Source organism: Choristoneura fumiferana, chromosome 10, assembly GCF_025370935.1.
Source record: "Choristoneura fumiferana chromosome 10, NRCan_CFum_1, whole genome shotgun sequence".
In the NCBI taxonomy this organism is placed as follows: Eukaryota; Metazoa; Arthropoda; class Insecta; order Lepidoptera; family Tortricidae; genus Choristoneura; species Choristoneura fumiferana.
Window position 1 is genome coordinate 10,823,253 of NC_133481.1, and position 14,355 is coordinate 10,837,607.

Genomic DNA, 14,355 nt, shown 5'->3' on the forward strand with positions numbered 1-14,355 from the left:
ACCTATCAAGGTGGTAGAGCCTTACTGTAACCACTTGCTGGCTGCAGTACGAATGGGCCGGCTCGACCGGGTTAGTACCACACTCCCACAGAATACCGGCGTGAAATAGTAGTTTTGCTACTGTGTTTCTTACGGTGAGTGGGTGATCCGGAGGCCCAACTCTACCCCTTCAAATACTTTCTTAAGAGGCCGGCAACGGACCAATGACTCTCCTTGAGTAGTTGGTACTCATGGGCAGCGGTGATTATTTCCCATCAGATGACCCGTATGCTCATTTGCCTCCCTATCACTATAAAAAAAAACTAGGAAGTAATTATCACTACCTATTGTTTCCGTAACAAAATCGAACTAGGTATACGGGTGAGCAATACTTAGTTCACTGGGACTGTATGTCAACTACAGCCCAAGCTCTCTTTTTCTGAGAGGAGGGCAGTGCACAGTTGTGAAAGTAGGTAGATATTTAGGCTGCAGATGAGACGGCAACGATCTTTGGTTCGTGGTCTTCATAAACTTATAAATATTGCCGAAAAAATACACTAAAGTTCTCAACACTAATAACAACCTCGATATTATCGAGTAAATTATTTGATTCCAAAATAGAGAATCCGTCAAAATATGAACATGAGACTGTTTACGAAGGGCGCTTATTCGTCAAAATCATATTAAAAATAGAACCTGAACTGCTTGGGTCAAATTATTTCCGTCTTTTCTAAAAATACGATTTCATTCACCTTTAGGCTGGATCATTATTTAAGGATTAATCTCCTTTTTATACTTTCCTACAGGGAACCCTTGTAATTTCGCAATACCCTTTCTTCCGTCCGTCTGTCCGCGGTTTAACTTAAAGGCTGTTAGTACTAGAAAGCTATAATTTTGCATGAGTATATGAGTTAACCATGCGGAAAAAGTGCTAAAATAAAATGTTGAATTTTCTTCTGCTTATCTTCCCTACACGTAAAGAAACGTATCGCCTTTATTTTTTTAATCTGCTTTGGGATTGAGAGGCAATGGAAACTGAGTCCTTACAGCCTTGTTTCCTTCCTTTATTTCGTTCCTCCTTGTTTTCTCGCAAATGTCATGAAAAACATTGCATGTTTTATGGGCGGTGTGGGAATTACGAATCTCGCATCAGAAAGTCTTCGACTTTGGGTTTCGAACAGTCGCATTCGTAATTCCTTACTTACCACTCTTAGATAAAATACATACCACTATAATAAATACTTATCTGTTATGGAAAGTTTCAGCACTTCAACCGCTTCAATTTCCGTTGCTTAACACTAAGTTTATGTATATGTAAGAAAAATAGTGCAGGCTGGCATTAGTTGCAATTGATAGATCGTGCTAGATCTTAGTCAATGGCCGCGTAACATATGGTAGTTATTTCAAAATAATCCCAGTGATTATGGCCCACCCGACTTTGCTCGGTTACAATTTTCAAAAAAGGTCTTCACATTTTTCAAAAACTGCTCCATTTCCCAAAAACTGCACCCGCACGAAGCCGGGGCGTATATATGTATCATATATATGTATAACCTTCCGTGAAATATTATGTAACTGATAGTGAATACCGCATTTAAATCATTAGTTTAAAAGACCGGAGCGTACAGACGCAGACGGCGGGAAGCGGAAAGTTGATAATGTTTTAAGGTTTACATAGGTACTTACGGTTACTTAAATTGTGATTCTATCACTGGTATTGCATTTTAATTCCACGTTTTATCTTGCTATACTCTATTTTTATTAAACCAAGATACTAAAGTGACAGTATGAAATGTCAAATTTTGAAAATAATGTGACCAGCATAATACGAAAAGTGCTGCTCTCTGATTTCGATTTTCGACATTATTGCAAATAATCGGTAAAACATAATATTTTACGGAAACAAAAATAAAATGTTATCATTCAATATTCTACTTTCAAAAACCATGCAGAACTTGCTTAGAATCAAATGAAATTTAAACATCAACATCTACAAAATGTCGAAACGGTGGCATTTTCATTAGACCCATTTTACCTTTTTTAGAATGTCTTAAATGCCCTACGTGTGTTAGTGCGTCACAGATCCGTTAATATCTTAATATTTTACGCGTATAACATAGGCACTTACCGAAACGTTTCGGTGATTACCGGTTGTGGCACATCACTATTTATGAAATTTAAAAAGCAGGTAACACATGAAACTTCATTTTAGTATCTTGGTTTAATTAATAGAGTATAGTGTAAAGGAGGCTTGTCCCTGTGGCTCATTGATATGGAAACTAGGGTTATTGACATTAAAAGGGGTCTATATTGGAATCCATACCTATTAAAAGTCATAACGTAATGTTTGCCATAATGATAATTTGCATTAACTTTTTTTTCTTTAAAACTATAAATAATTCACAATTGTTATAAAATAAATCTAACCTAACCTAAATATAGAGTTCTTCAAAGTTCCTGAAATTTATGCCATTAGTGAAAAAGAGTTATAACAAATGATCATTATGACAAACATTACATTATGGCTTACAATGTTCAGGATCGCGAACGGGACTCTATTAAAAGTGCTACAGTATTAAGTGAGCTACAGATATTGTTAATATTTTGAAGCTACATAGTCAGCATCTTTCTCGTATTACTAAAGTAGAGTAAAATCAAAGTTTGAAAGTTGTTCTGACTTTTTGGTTTATTCTTAGGTCTTTTCTTAGGTTAGGTCTGTTTATGATAAACCTGCATGATTTCTAAACTCCATCTTGTTTAAAGTAGGTCAATTTTCAATACTCAGTACAAGTCAGGTTGTAGCTGACTTATTTAATGTTTTGAGTAAACAACAAGCCAAGTTTTTATTAAATTTCCAGTACAACACAAGGGATGGGGCACACAATGGTAACAGGTAATTAGTAAACACAAAATGATATTTTACTTTTTAATCTTGATATTTTCATCTACGATACAAGGCACACACACAATTTTTAAGTAAAATAATTATAATAGAAATAATAAATAATAACACTTGCTCTCAAAATTGCATTCGACAACCGAAGTTTGTTGAGGTATACCTTTATAAAGCCTCATCACCTGTCGGAATAAAATATCAATGGACAATACCGGAATTGTATACAGATCGAGCAAATTTACTAATAATTTGTTCTATGTTAGTATTGTCATCTCTACATTATATTGTGGAAATGGGAAGTAACTGATACAAAAGTACCACATTCACGCTTTTCATACAACCACACATGCTCAGCTAAACATTTATAGTAACAACTAAGTTTTATTCATTACCCATTACTGATGAAACGTCGCATCGGGCGTGCGCGCGATGCGTCGGCGCCGGACTATTCCGATCCAATTATCAAAAACATCAGAGCTTCTAAAGCGAAGCGAGCGCACGCTACGGCTCGCGCGTAGAAAAGTATCCATTACTTTGTTTCTACCACTTTAACGTTCTAATAGCCGAGCGCCGAGATCACGCCAGATGCCATCTCTAATTCTTATTGAAATTACAGTAGACATTCAAAGTCGTTCCGTAAACTAAGCATATAAATAACGCTATCATTTATACTTTATATATAATGTTAAAACTACCGCACTTACTGTAAAGATAACTACCCATACATCGACTCCGCGTTATGGATATGAGATAAAGCGATTACAATTATTTATACAGCTTCTACGTCACCAAACTTTAAAGTAAACACTTAAGTTACATTGTACGCAAAACTGCATTTGTGTTCAGTCCATAAGGTTCGTGTAAAACGTAGTCGTAAACAGCTAACGTAACGAATCTATCGCAAGGTAATGCAGATATATAGTTAAAGTTACATCTAATCATTGCACTAAAATTGAATAAATTACATGATAGAAGATCACAATATAATCCTATTATTTTCATTATGGTCAATGAGTTCGTATTACGAATAAATGTACAGGTACCTTCTTAAATATAATTTAGTTTCTCTGAACATAATGTGCCTTAGGAACTCAAATAATACACCTGATATTATTACAAGCTGGTTTGAGCTAACATGTAGGTAGAGCATGAAAAAGTTTCCAAAAACAGTCTTTGATCAATTCCTACCGTTTTCGTGATCAGTTATGTAATAGATAAACCAAGATTATGCTTAACTGACCAAATCTAAGGATATGTGGATACTCGTAGGTACTCGATCATTTTATGAACATATCATGAACGCACTGTTATTTGTGTACGAAGAAAAAATTATCAAAAAAGTAAAGAAACTGATCGATTCTTAATTTTTAAATATGGCATAGTTAAAAGGTACTCTCGTTAAAGATTAAATGTTTTGACGAATAAATTATGTGAATCGTCGATAAACAGTAAGACTTACATATTTATTTATAAAGCAATATTTACAAATTTTACTATGGAAGAAGAGTTCATGAGACTTCGCCACGAAATCTACCTAAATTTAATAACAATATTTACATTACTGTAGTGCTTTTAATCTCAAGATAGGGAAGTATGACTTACTTCATCGAGATCTTTATACGAAAAACTTGACTATAATAAACAATTGGATGAACATTAATGTACATGAACGTGTCGAAGTCGAGCCGAAGGCGTTCGTTCGTTGGAATCACTGGGGACCGTCGAGTGTCAGTAAATCTTTGGATCCTATTTTTCCCTGAATTCGGGTTTGACGCTGATGATGGGTTTCCTTTCGTCAGGCTTATCGTAGTCCTGCTCTTGTGGTCTGGGGTGGTCGGCGGCCCCGACGTCTGGTAGCTAAGTGGCAGAACTGAAAAGAACTGAGTTCTTGTAATAGCTGGCACGCTCTGACAGGGGGCTTTTGACGTCGCGCTCCATGGCCTGCTGGCGCGACTTGCGCTCCATTTCCAGCTCCTGAGCGAGAGATTCTGGTGACAAAAAAATACTTTTTATTTAAATTCAATCAATTCAATCACATTCTATTTCATTGCTATAGTTAATCGTTAAGATAATAATGGCTACTGTACAACTTTCAGGCCCCTGTACCACAAACGTTACAAGCACTACAATTCTACATAATTGTCACTTTTTTGTACGAGAGATTTAACGATTATGTCAATTTGTAGCACTTATAATTTCTGTGTTAGCCACAGGGCGAGATCTAATTTGCAAAAACGTATTATTTTATGACAAAACGTTCATGTACATTGTACACGTACACCCACAGTTCAAATTAAAGTTCATATTCAGTCTGGAATACAAGTGAGCCGTCCCGGAAAATGTCATTAGTGTTCCGCGCAGCCCGGATCAAACGGACTCGTGGGAGTGCTCCACTTGCCAAATTAATACTCGACATACTTCGCAGTAAAAACGTATCTGTCATTTGCAATATTCGTCATTATTAAGTAATTTGCGTTTAGAAGGGTTCGCTGTGATTTACGATATTGTTAAAACATTACTTAAACGTAAGGTGCCTCTGTATTTGCTTCTCATCGAACTAGAAAATGTTGATGTTATATAGAAATTCTAAGCTAGGTACGCTCAAGCAGACAGACGCTAGAATATAATTTGAATAAAAACTTGAAACGCGTCTGAAGAACAGAAGACACAGTAATAAGATTTTAAGAAAATTGACAAAGTTCGTGAAGAGGCAAGAGTAGGTGAGGTAAGGCAATTGTCTCCGAAAACGTCGACATTTTACGAAATATGCTTATTCAATTTCATGCAACGCTTGCCGCCTCCTGCAATTTACGAGATATAAAAGATATAAACGGAATCGCGTTTTTTGCTTACTTTGATGGAACATTTTCTCAACAGGGAATTCAATTTTTATCCCGGCATTCGTTTGCAATTTATGATTTGAGTGTCCAAATTTATGACCTATTTTTATCTCATTTTGGATTTTTTCTTTTTGATGCCCACTGGTTTGGGCTTAGCTCTCGTTGCTCTGAAACGACGTAACATTGGCTGTTTTTAGAGGTTTAAAAACATTCAAAGCAAATGAGTCACTGGAAGTGAAACACTCTGTTTGAAAAACATTTGTCAGTTATAAAAACTCAATTATAATCCGATTTGTCTCAGTGGAGACTGGCTGCAGGGCATCACACTCGCAAGTGTCGCCTGCGAGGGTTGTCCCGAAACAGAAACCTATTATCCCGGGCGAGATTATGCGCCTAGGGCGTCACAATTAAATATTATACACTTAAAAGCTTCGGCCTTTGCCGTTTCAGTTCGCTGCCACCCCTAAATGTCCCATTAGGTTTGTTTGAATACGTAATATTTTTGAATTTGCCGCTCTTAAAATAAAATTGCCGGCTTCTTTGAGTGCTATAATCTATTTGTTCTTTGAAATGGTATCTGTAATGGTTGAGCGCTTAGCTTAATAAAAGTCTAACGTCACTGTTTCTTTTTGTCAACGTCTAAAGTAAAGACGAGTCTTCTTATTTAATTGCTTGATAGCTGTTTGGTGTCTTGAAGCGAACGTTTTGGCTTTTCCAGATAGCAGTGGTTTGTTTCACGTATTTCAGTATCTTTTACTCTTTTTAGATGTGACGAGAAAAACAGTTCGAATGGATCAAGCTGTCGATTAATTTCTCAAGAAACGAATCGATTTCATAACTAAATAGAGAGTCGAGCAAGAAATTACAATTTGGTGGCCGCCCGGTCGCCCAGACGAACAATTGTTTCCCTTATTCGTTACTCACAAAAAATATTGTTGTTATGAACCTTTGGTTTTTTAAGACATAGATTTACCTTTTCACTTTAATTACCTAACTGGAAAGCACAACCATATTTTTTACGGTAAGATGGTACGGCATTATTGAAATTTAATACGTAGGTATGAACAAAATAAAAATAATTGCTAAAACAAGATATACTAAAGGCCATCAGAGTCCATCATTAAAAATTTTAAATTTACGCCGCAATCGACACCTTCGTTCATTGTTCTCGTAATTTTAATTATTGATAAAAAAATCTTGCAAAAAAACTTGATTAATTATTTTTCGAAATTCGAGAAGGTTGTACGCCAAAGGGTTGTCCCGCTAGTACTTTCGTGGAAGGCATGGCATGTTGTAAGATGCTCTTGAAATAGTTAAGTAGAAGTAAAGACTGTCAAAATTCCTTGTGATTCCAATGAATCGTTGGTATTGTATTGGGCGGTAATGTCGTCGTACGTAGCTCGATGACTGTTGGAGCGTGGCCAATCTCAGAGATGGGATTGATTTTCTATTAACTATTTTTTTTACTTTTTTCCTAAGCCCAACTCGTTCGTGACTCCGACACAGACTTTAAATAATTTATGAACCTCTGTGACGTCGCGGCTCACAATGACGTGCCAGAACTTCTTCCGACTGATTAGTCTGATTATATACATTTTATTGGATTGGACTTGTTTTTTTTACCAATTAGTAAATATCATTTTGGCCTACGCATACCATCTGGTATTAACCCAGTAATTGTAAATTGACTAGGTATATTTACAATTACTGGGTTAATACCAGATGGTATTTAGTGTAAATTTAATAAACTTTGAAGCTATTGATGAATTCGACTCAACCGTACATCAAGTATAAATTTCGTAAACATCGGCAAACGTTGCGGTATTTTGTATTTCTGAAGGATAAACAAAAAGTTATTATCGTCAAAGGTTTCGGCCGCACCTGTGCGGTACAATTTTATTTCCATTCATTTTACAAGCTCACCTATAAAGTACCCGGGAGAAGTTCCCTCTTTATTAATTTTTCAACTTTATATTACTTACCATCAGTTGCTTATCAGTTTCAACGGCGCCGCTTGAAAGATATGTATGTACTATTTAATATTTTTTCAATAAAAGACGAGCCTGTTGCCTTAAACATGAAAATTAATTAGAAATTTTTAATTAAAAACCTATCATTTCAATGAAAAGATTCTTATTTCTGCCTTACATTTTTGACTCATCCCGTTCGTCAAAGAAAGGAGAAAAAACTTTTCTAATTTACGAATATTTTTTACCGACGGCACTGCAAAAGGCGATGGAAAGCTTCAAGTTTTAATTTTTGTTTTTCTGTTAGCAACTTTTTATCATTTACAGTCCTCGTTCGTGATACGTAAGCTCAGAGAATTTAGTGAGCTATGCCATGCCTGCAATGGGTTTTATTCTTTTGTGATTTTGACACCGTAAACAGTTTTTTAAATGTAAGAAATGTCTTTTAAATCTCCGTAGGATGCCATAATATAACATTAATTCAACTTTTTATTGGAAATATAGGTCTATCGTTACTATCGATGTAAATATCAAGTTATTTTGTTACTAGTAAAAATTTCAAGATCCGTCATGGCGACAAACTATAAAGAGAACTGACGATGTCATGGCGGTTTGTTTACGGTTTGTGCTAGTGTCGCCCCCTGCGCAGAGCTTTGCGTAATATATTCTATTGGCTAAGTGTTAATCGATGTAATTAATCTTTCTTCTTTAAATGCCTTAATTTCTTCAATTACTTACAATGTCTATTTAAATTGTATTGTTTGGATGATTGTGGTTACGATTGCGAGTGCTTAATTCGTCTCGCGTGTTTGCGTGCGACTTGAATGATTCTTGGGGTTACAGTAACACGTTAAATTAGCTGTTCTCCACTTGAAACGCTGTTCGTTTGCAAAATGCAAAGCTCGGGAAAATGCAGGAAATTAAAGGCGATGTTTGACAGTAAAATAATCTTTTGTTTCAGTATACGCTAAGTATCTAAACAATGTTTTTATCAATTTGGAGATCAAAGTATAGTATGTACTGTGGCGTACTGGGTGCAGTCGAATTCAATGCCTACTGCACTGCGGTCCGTGCAATTTAATGAAATTTTTTAGCTTTTCATAAAGAGAGTGAATGCAAAAGAACAAATTTTTGGTTTAATGCGATATATGAAACAAAGAAAATCTTTCGTATTGATAACTGCTTCTACGAATGACGATTTTCATTACATATAAGCATTTCTCCCGATGAAGGAGTTTTCATTCCTAAAATATTTTCATTCAACCCAATAACTGAGAATGCATTCCAACGCAGCCCCAATAAATTATTAAAAGCTAATACTACAAAGTTCGTCTTTGAATTATTGAAATTCTTGTATCGCATTATTGCTTCATGTGTTTGAAGCTTTTATGTAAGTCTTAAAGAGGATGGAGTAAAGAAATTATAACAAGAAATAATGTCCCTTGTATGAAAAGCGTGTGAAATTCTGCTAGAAGGCAACATCTATATTTTTCACACGCTATATCCATGGTGTTTCCACGGATCTCTCCACGACAGCGGTGTTTGTAAGTCGTGCAAAGGATGAACTGATGTCTCCAAAATACATAGAACCGGAAAGACACTTAGTGGAAAAATCTGTTAGAAGACAGCTTTATAGCACCGATGTCTCCTCATTTCGGCTTGTTGTCAATATTAATTGTTGAAAGTCGAGATGAAACAACGTTCTAACCACCACCAGAATATTCTGCCACTGCATATCGCAGTGCCTTCAGCTAAAATGACCACGAGAGGTGACGCGCAGTTTCTTCGTGGCAAGCCGCTCTACATAGGCGGATTAATGTCGCCTTCAAAGCATGATGTCGCCCTTATGTGAAGAGAAGAAAGAGTCACCGGAATAGTTCTGCCAGAAGGCACCCCCAGTCATGGTGTCAACGGGCGGCAGCGGGTAGTTCCACTACGGCCAGTCGTGCTAAAGGGACGGATTACTCTCACCTTCAGAGCAACATTCTAATGTCAACTCACTGAAATGGTCCTGCCAGAAAGCCTGAGTGCAAAATGTGCCTTTCTAAGCGGTGATATTCACGGGCAAGAGACTCACCGGAATAGTTCTGCCAGAAGGCCGCGCCTCCAGCCATGATGTCGACGGGCGGCGGCGGGTAGTTCCACTGCGGCTTGTCGGGTGTGCGCGGGGGGTCCCTCTGGAAGGGCGGCGACGACGCCGGCGGCTCTGCGCTGGGCGGCTTGCTGTCACCGTTCTCTCGCTCCGGCCGTGCCGGCTCTTGCGTCGGTGTTGATAAGTTCTCTGTGAAGAAGACGTAGTATGAGAAAAAGCACATGAAGTCGAGTCGCACTCGCGTACTAAGGGCTCCGTACAAATTATAGAATCAGGCATTACTTTGCGGAGGTCATATCAATTACTTTGCTCGCCCGCGACCTTACCAATACGTCAGTTAAGTCAATGTTGTGTGGTTGTGGTGAGAGTTGGTTTTGTGCGATTTTTGTGTGTTCTTATAGTGTAGGGGAGGTAGAGGAGCTGCATGTACACACATATGTTGCATAGACGTAGCTATTGTAAGGTCGCGGATGAGCACAGTAATTGTTTATAGTTCGTTAGTTCTTAAAAAAAAATAAAAAAACAATTTATACGTTTCCTCAATATCTAAAGTTACTTTGCTTTTGAAGGAATAATTTATTCTTAAAATCAATCAAAACCTTCATCATTATCAGACTGTCATTTTACATTGTCACTTCTTTCTTTCTAGTTTAGGAAGAGTAAGTATTGACTAAAAACTCGCATGTTAAATCCCATACTAAAGCTACAGGGTAATGGGTAAATGGTACGGGTAATCCGGCTGATTGACAGCTAATAAATGTTGAAGCAAACAGCGATTATGCAAGAAATTGAACTTAAATGCGTGCGAGTGTATCCGAACCCTCGTTTCAAATGGTCTGCGAAACGATTTCCTGACACGGAGATTAGTACAAGCCTTCACCAGCGCACCCGCCCTTCTTACGTCACGCACTCCATACGAGCCCAATCACACAACAAGGTCACAACTCACCCTCATTTACGATTAAATAATAATCTAAATAACAGCTGTTAGGGTTCAAATTCCACCGTAACATCAACGGAGTTATTGGTTTAAATATGAACTTCAATAGATAGTTTGACAGACGGCGAGTTAACATGTCAGGGGCACGTATGTGCACATTATAACTTGTTGAATAAGGCTGATAGTGATAGCATTGACAATTTGATGTGCTTGACGTTTCATACGGTGATTAACTTGTTGAAACTAATAATAGTTAGATGAGGTTATATCTGCGCAAATATCAATTAAGTATGAGTTTAAAGTCAATGTATTTATTTTAAATAATATTAGTTTAATTTAAACAAAAGCGTTATCTTTCCTGCAGACTGACATCATTATTATAAAATTTAACAGCTTCGAATTGGCTTAATGTTGGCCAAACTGGCAAAAAATAATATGGCTGAGTGTTGTGTGGGTTATTTTGTCGCGTTTACAAAAAAAATACTTATCTAAAAGATAAATACAAAATTTTGCTCAATGAACAAAAGCAACTGTGTCCAAGTCGGCTTTACTTCCTACTCCAAGAAATTTGCTTTTAAGTTCTTACCAGTTACGATCCTGAGTATTTCGGCAGGCGCGCCGGACTGCTTCAGCGCTTCTTCGATCTTCTGCCGCCGTTTCAGTTCCATCTCCAATTGGTCTTGCACCTGTTGCCGCTGTTTCCGCTCCTTCTTTAGCCGCTTCTGGTACATAACTGTTGAAAAAGAGAATAAGTTAAGTTAAGAATGGTTACTTCCTTACATGGAAATCTGAAGTGGCCGTAGTAAAGGAATATTTGCCTAATAATCGATAACCGCTCGGGCAGATCAGTAATAAGTAGGATGGACATGTTAAAGCCGATGAAGTTTAAGCTGTCGTAATTTAGGTAAAAAATTACCTGCACCAAGTGGCTGAGAGAGAATGGAACCGGAGAACCAAAGGCGGGAATCAGTCGCGTATCAGGAACACAACAAGGAGGTAACGGGTCAATGACTCGATGTGAAGTTTTATAGAATGTATCTATGTATTATGTAAAAGGAGGTCTAACAAGATTATGCAAGATTGTTTGAATCACAAGGTGTTAAAAATATATCAACTGGATAATATGCTCTGTCGCCTTTGTCAAAAGACTTAAAACTTACATAACATCATTGATCCAATAGAGATAATATATGTCAACTATTATATTTAATTATTATTTAATAGTCCATTACACGTGTTTGCATTAAAAGCGTTCAAACTCTCCGTAAATACTGTCAGGGCCAACTCAAAGCCACCTTTAATCGTACCGCACGCTCGCACCGTATCGAAATAACAATTACTACGAATACGGCACGCAGAACAACAAAACTCAGACTAAATAAACGGTTCCGCGCATACCTCGTACGCCATACTCCTCTCGCCATGCATACCCATACCTCCACGTAACAAAACTTGAAAACCGCATCGCAACCATCTCTTTCTTTCTTATTTTACGATCGACTTTTCGATTTCAAATACGAAGCCCAAAATGATTTGATTCGCGGCAGTTGTGTATAATTCATTTTGTTATTACCCGTCGATAATCGGTGGTCTACACTTAAATGCCTCCCTTTCTTACGAGTAAAGTTGCGGAATGTCTATCTTTTTCTCTCGAATGTTTGATTGACGAATGATTGAGTCGTAGCTCGTGTTGATGTACTCCGCGCTCCTCCTCTGAGAAGGGGGCGGTATGGGGACAGCACGTCACATTCGGATTTCTGCGAGGTTTCAGTGCCAGCGACCACTTTGGGAACTTGTAATAATTAATAATTCGCGATCGAAGCTCCGGTTGTGTCATATTGCAAGCCATAAACTAGTTTGTATATTTCAGAGGCTTGGCAGCGTTGTCGTCACGGGGGTATGAATAATACAAAATGCAAGTTTCAACCTTCCGCCATAGCGCCCCGGGAGCATGCCCGGAATTGAGAATTAAAAATATACGATAGGAAGAACAAGTTTGATTGGAAGTTGAAAAATATGGTTGACATTTTAATTCAATTAATAACTCTGCTTCAAGCTGCTTGGTTATTTGTTAACTCTTCTAGTACCTCAAGTACGAATCGTTATGGGAATAAATTTTAAGAGTCAATCTAACCGGAGTATTTTTATGCGCAGACGAGGTGCATCAAACGAGATTCAGTCAATTTTTTCACAAGCTTTTTGGATCAACGACGCAGTAAGCGCGCGTTTCACGGAATGCGTTCTGTCTGCATGTAAAACAACAGAGTTAAAGTGGTCAATAAATAATTACATATAGCAATTAATTTGAGTATCCGTCCCGTGCGTGGTTTTAGAATAGATTAGATTAGATTTTACCGTCATCATCATCATCATAATCATCAGCCGGAAGACGCGGCGTCCACTGCTGGACAAAGGCCTCCCCCTTAGAACGCCACAATGAACGACAACTCGCCACTTGTATCAACCGGTTTCCCGCCACTCTCATGATGTCGTCAGTCCACCTGGTGGGAGGCCTGCCAACGCTTCGTCTTCCGGAGATTTTACGTTTCTGGCGCTCGCAATCGCAATCAAATGACAGATTTAACTTACAAAAACTCATTTGATTGCGATCGCGAGCGTCCAAATAGAATAGCGTCTCAGGTCAGAGGCTGTATTGCCTAACGTTTCTGAAAACATTAGGCAATACAGCCTTTGGCCTGAGAGTGGGCAGCAGCGCCTATTGGTGACTACCTAACTCCAGCACCAGCAGTGTGGTGTGGAAAGCAATGGGAAACCACTACTCTATTTACTCAAGAAAACCGTCAAGAAAGTTCACTACTGATACTCGACCGACGACCACAACAACGCTGTCAAAAGTGTAGCGACTTAGAAGATCGAACATTTATTAAATAGAACCATAATTAAGTAGCGTGATGAGTGAAATAAAAGTAAACAAGAGTGTTTTTCTCATTAAACATTCACTAGTAATTAATGGTGCTGCTAATGAAACTGCAATCGACTCTTACGCATCATTTGTCATCGCGCGACCTTCGACACGAACCGGTAATAACATATGAACGTTGCGGTTTTTTTTGCAATAAAATGCTCGTGCCTAATTAAGGATTCTAATATAGTTATTTAAAGTAAGTTTTATTAGTAGTTCGCAATATCAGTAACGAATTTCTACTACAATATGTTGCTACTGGGATGGTTCTTAAATTGCAGGTGTATGTAATGCCCACCCAAATAGTAGATTGTACAATGAGAGCATAAAACGAGCCATTTTACACAAGACGTTCATTTAGACACCTTAGCCGGTACGGCGAGGGTGGATAGACACGTCGAGGGGAATGTGGGTTTAATGCTCGAGTTTTACACTCTGCTTTTCACTGAAAGTAAAAATAAAATAGCAACAGTGGAACCAATTGTTTACTTTCTATGTGCCATTTATTCTTCATGCATTATTATAATTTTTTTTTTTACTTTTATTGATTCTGATTGATTTGATTGATTTTTAGATTTAAAATTATTAAAAAAATATGTAGAAACTTTTTTGTTAGTGGCTGTTGACACCTGATCGTAGCACCTGATTACCTTGGAATATTTTAAACTTCTCATGCTCGTAAAGTTCGTATTTATGCTGGATCTTGGCGACATAAAAT

At 37.6% G+C, this 14,355-nt stretch overlaps 1 protein-coding gene across 9 annotated transcripts in view; it reads right to left on the reverse strand.

The window, feature by feature from the left end:
* Window positions 1-2,891: 2,891 nt before the first annotated feature.
* dac (dachshund family transcription factor) overlaps window positions 2,892-14,355 on the reverse strand; it is a 184,353-nt gene continuing 172,889 nt past the window's right edge. For all 9 annotated transcript variants that reach the window (XM_074093485.1, XM_074093479.1, XM_074093478.1 and 6 more), the window contains 3 exons: window positions 11,301-11,447; window positions 9,760-9,963; window positions 2,892-4,863 (listed from right to left, as the gene is read on the reverse strand). In XM_074093485.1, the coding sequence (XP_073949586.1) occupies window positions 4,733-4,863; window positions 9,760-9,963; window positions 11,301-11,447 (482 nt within the window). In that variant the 3' untranslated portion in view covers window positions 2,892-4,732. The remainder of the gene's footprint in view (window positions 4,864-9,759; window positions 9,964-11,300; window positions 11,448-14,355) is intronic.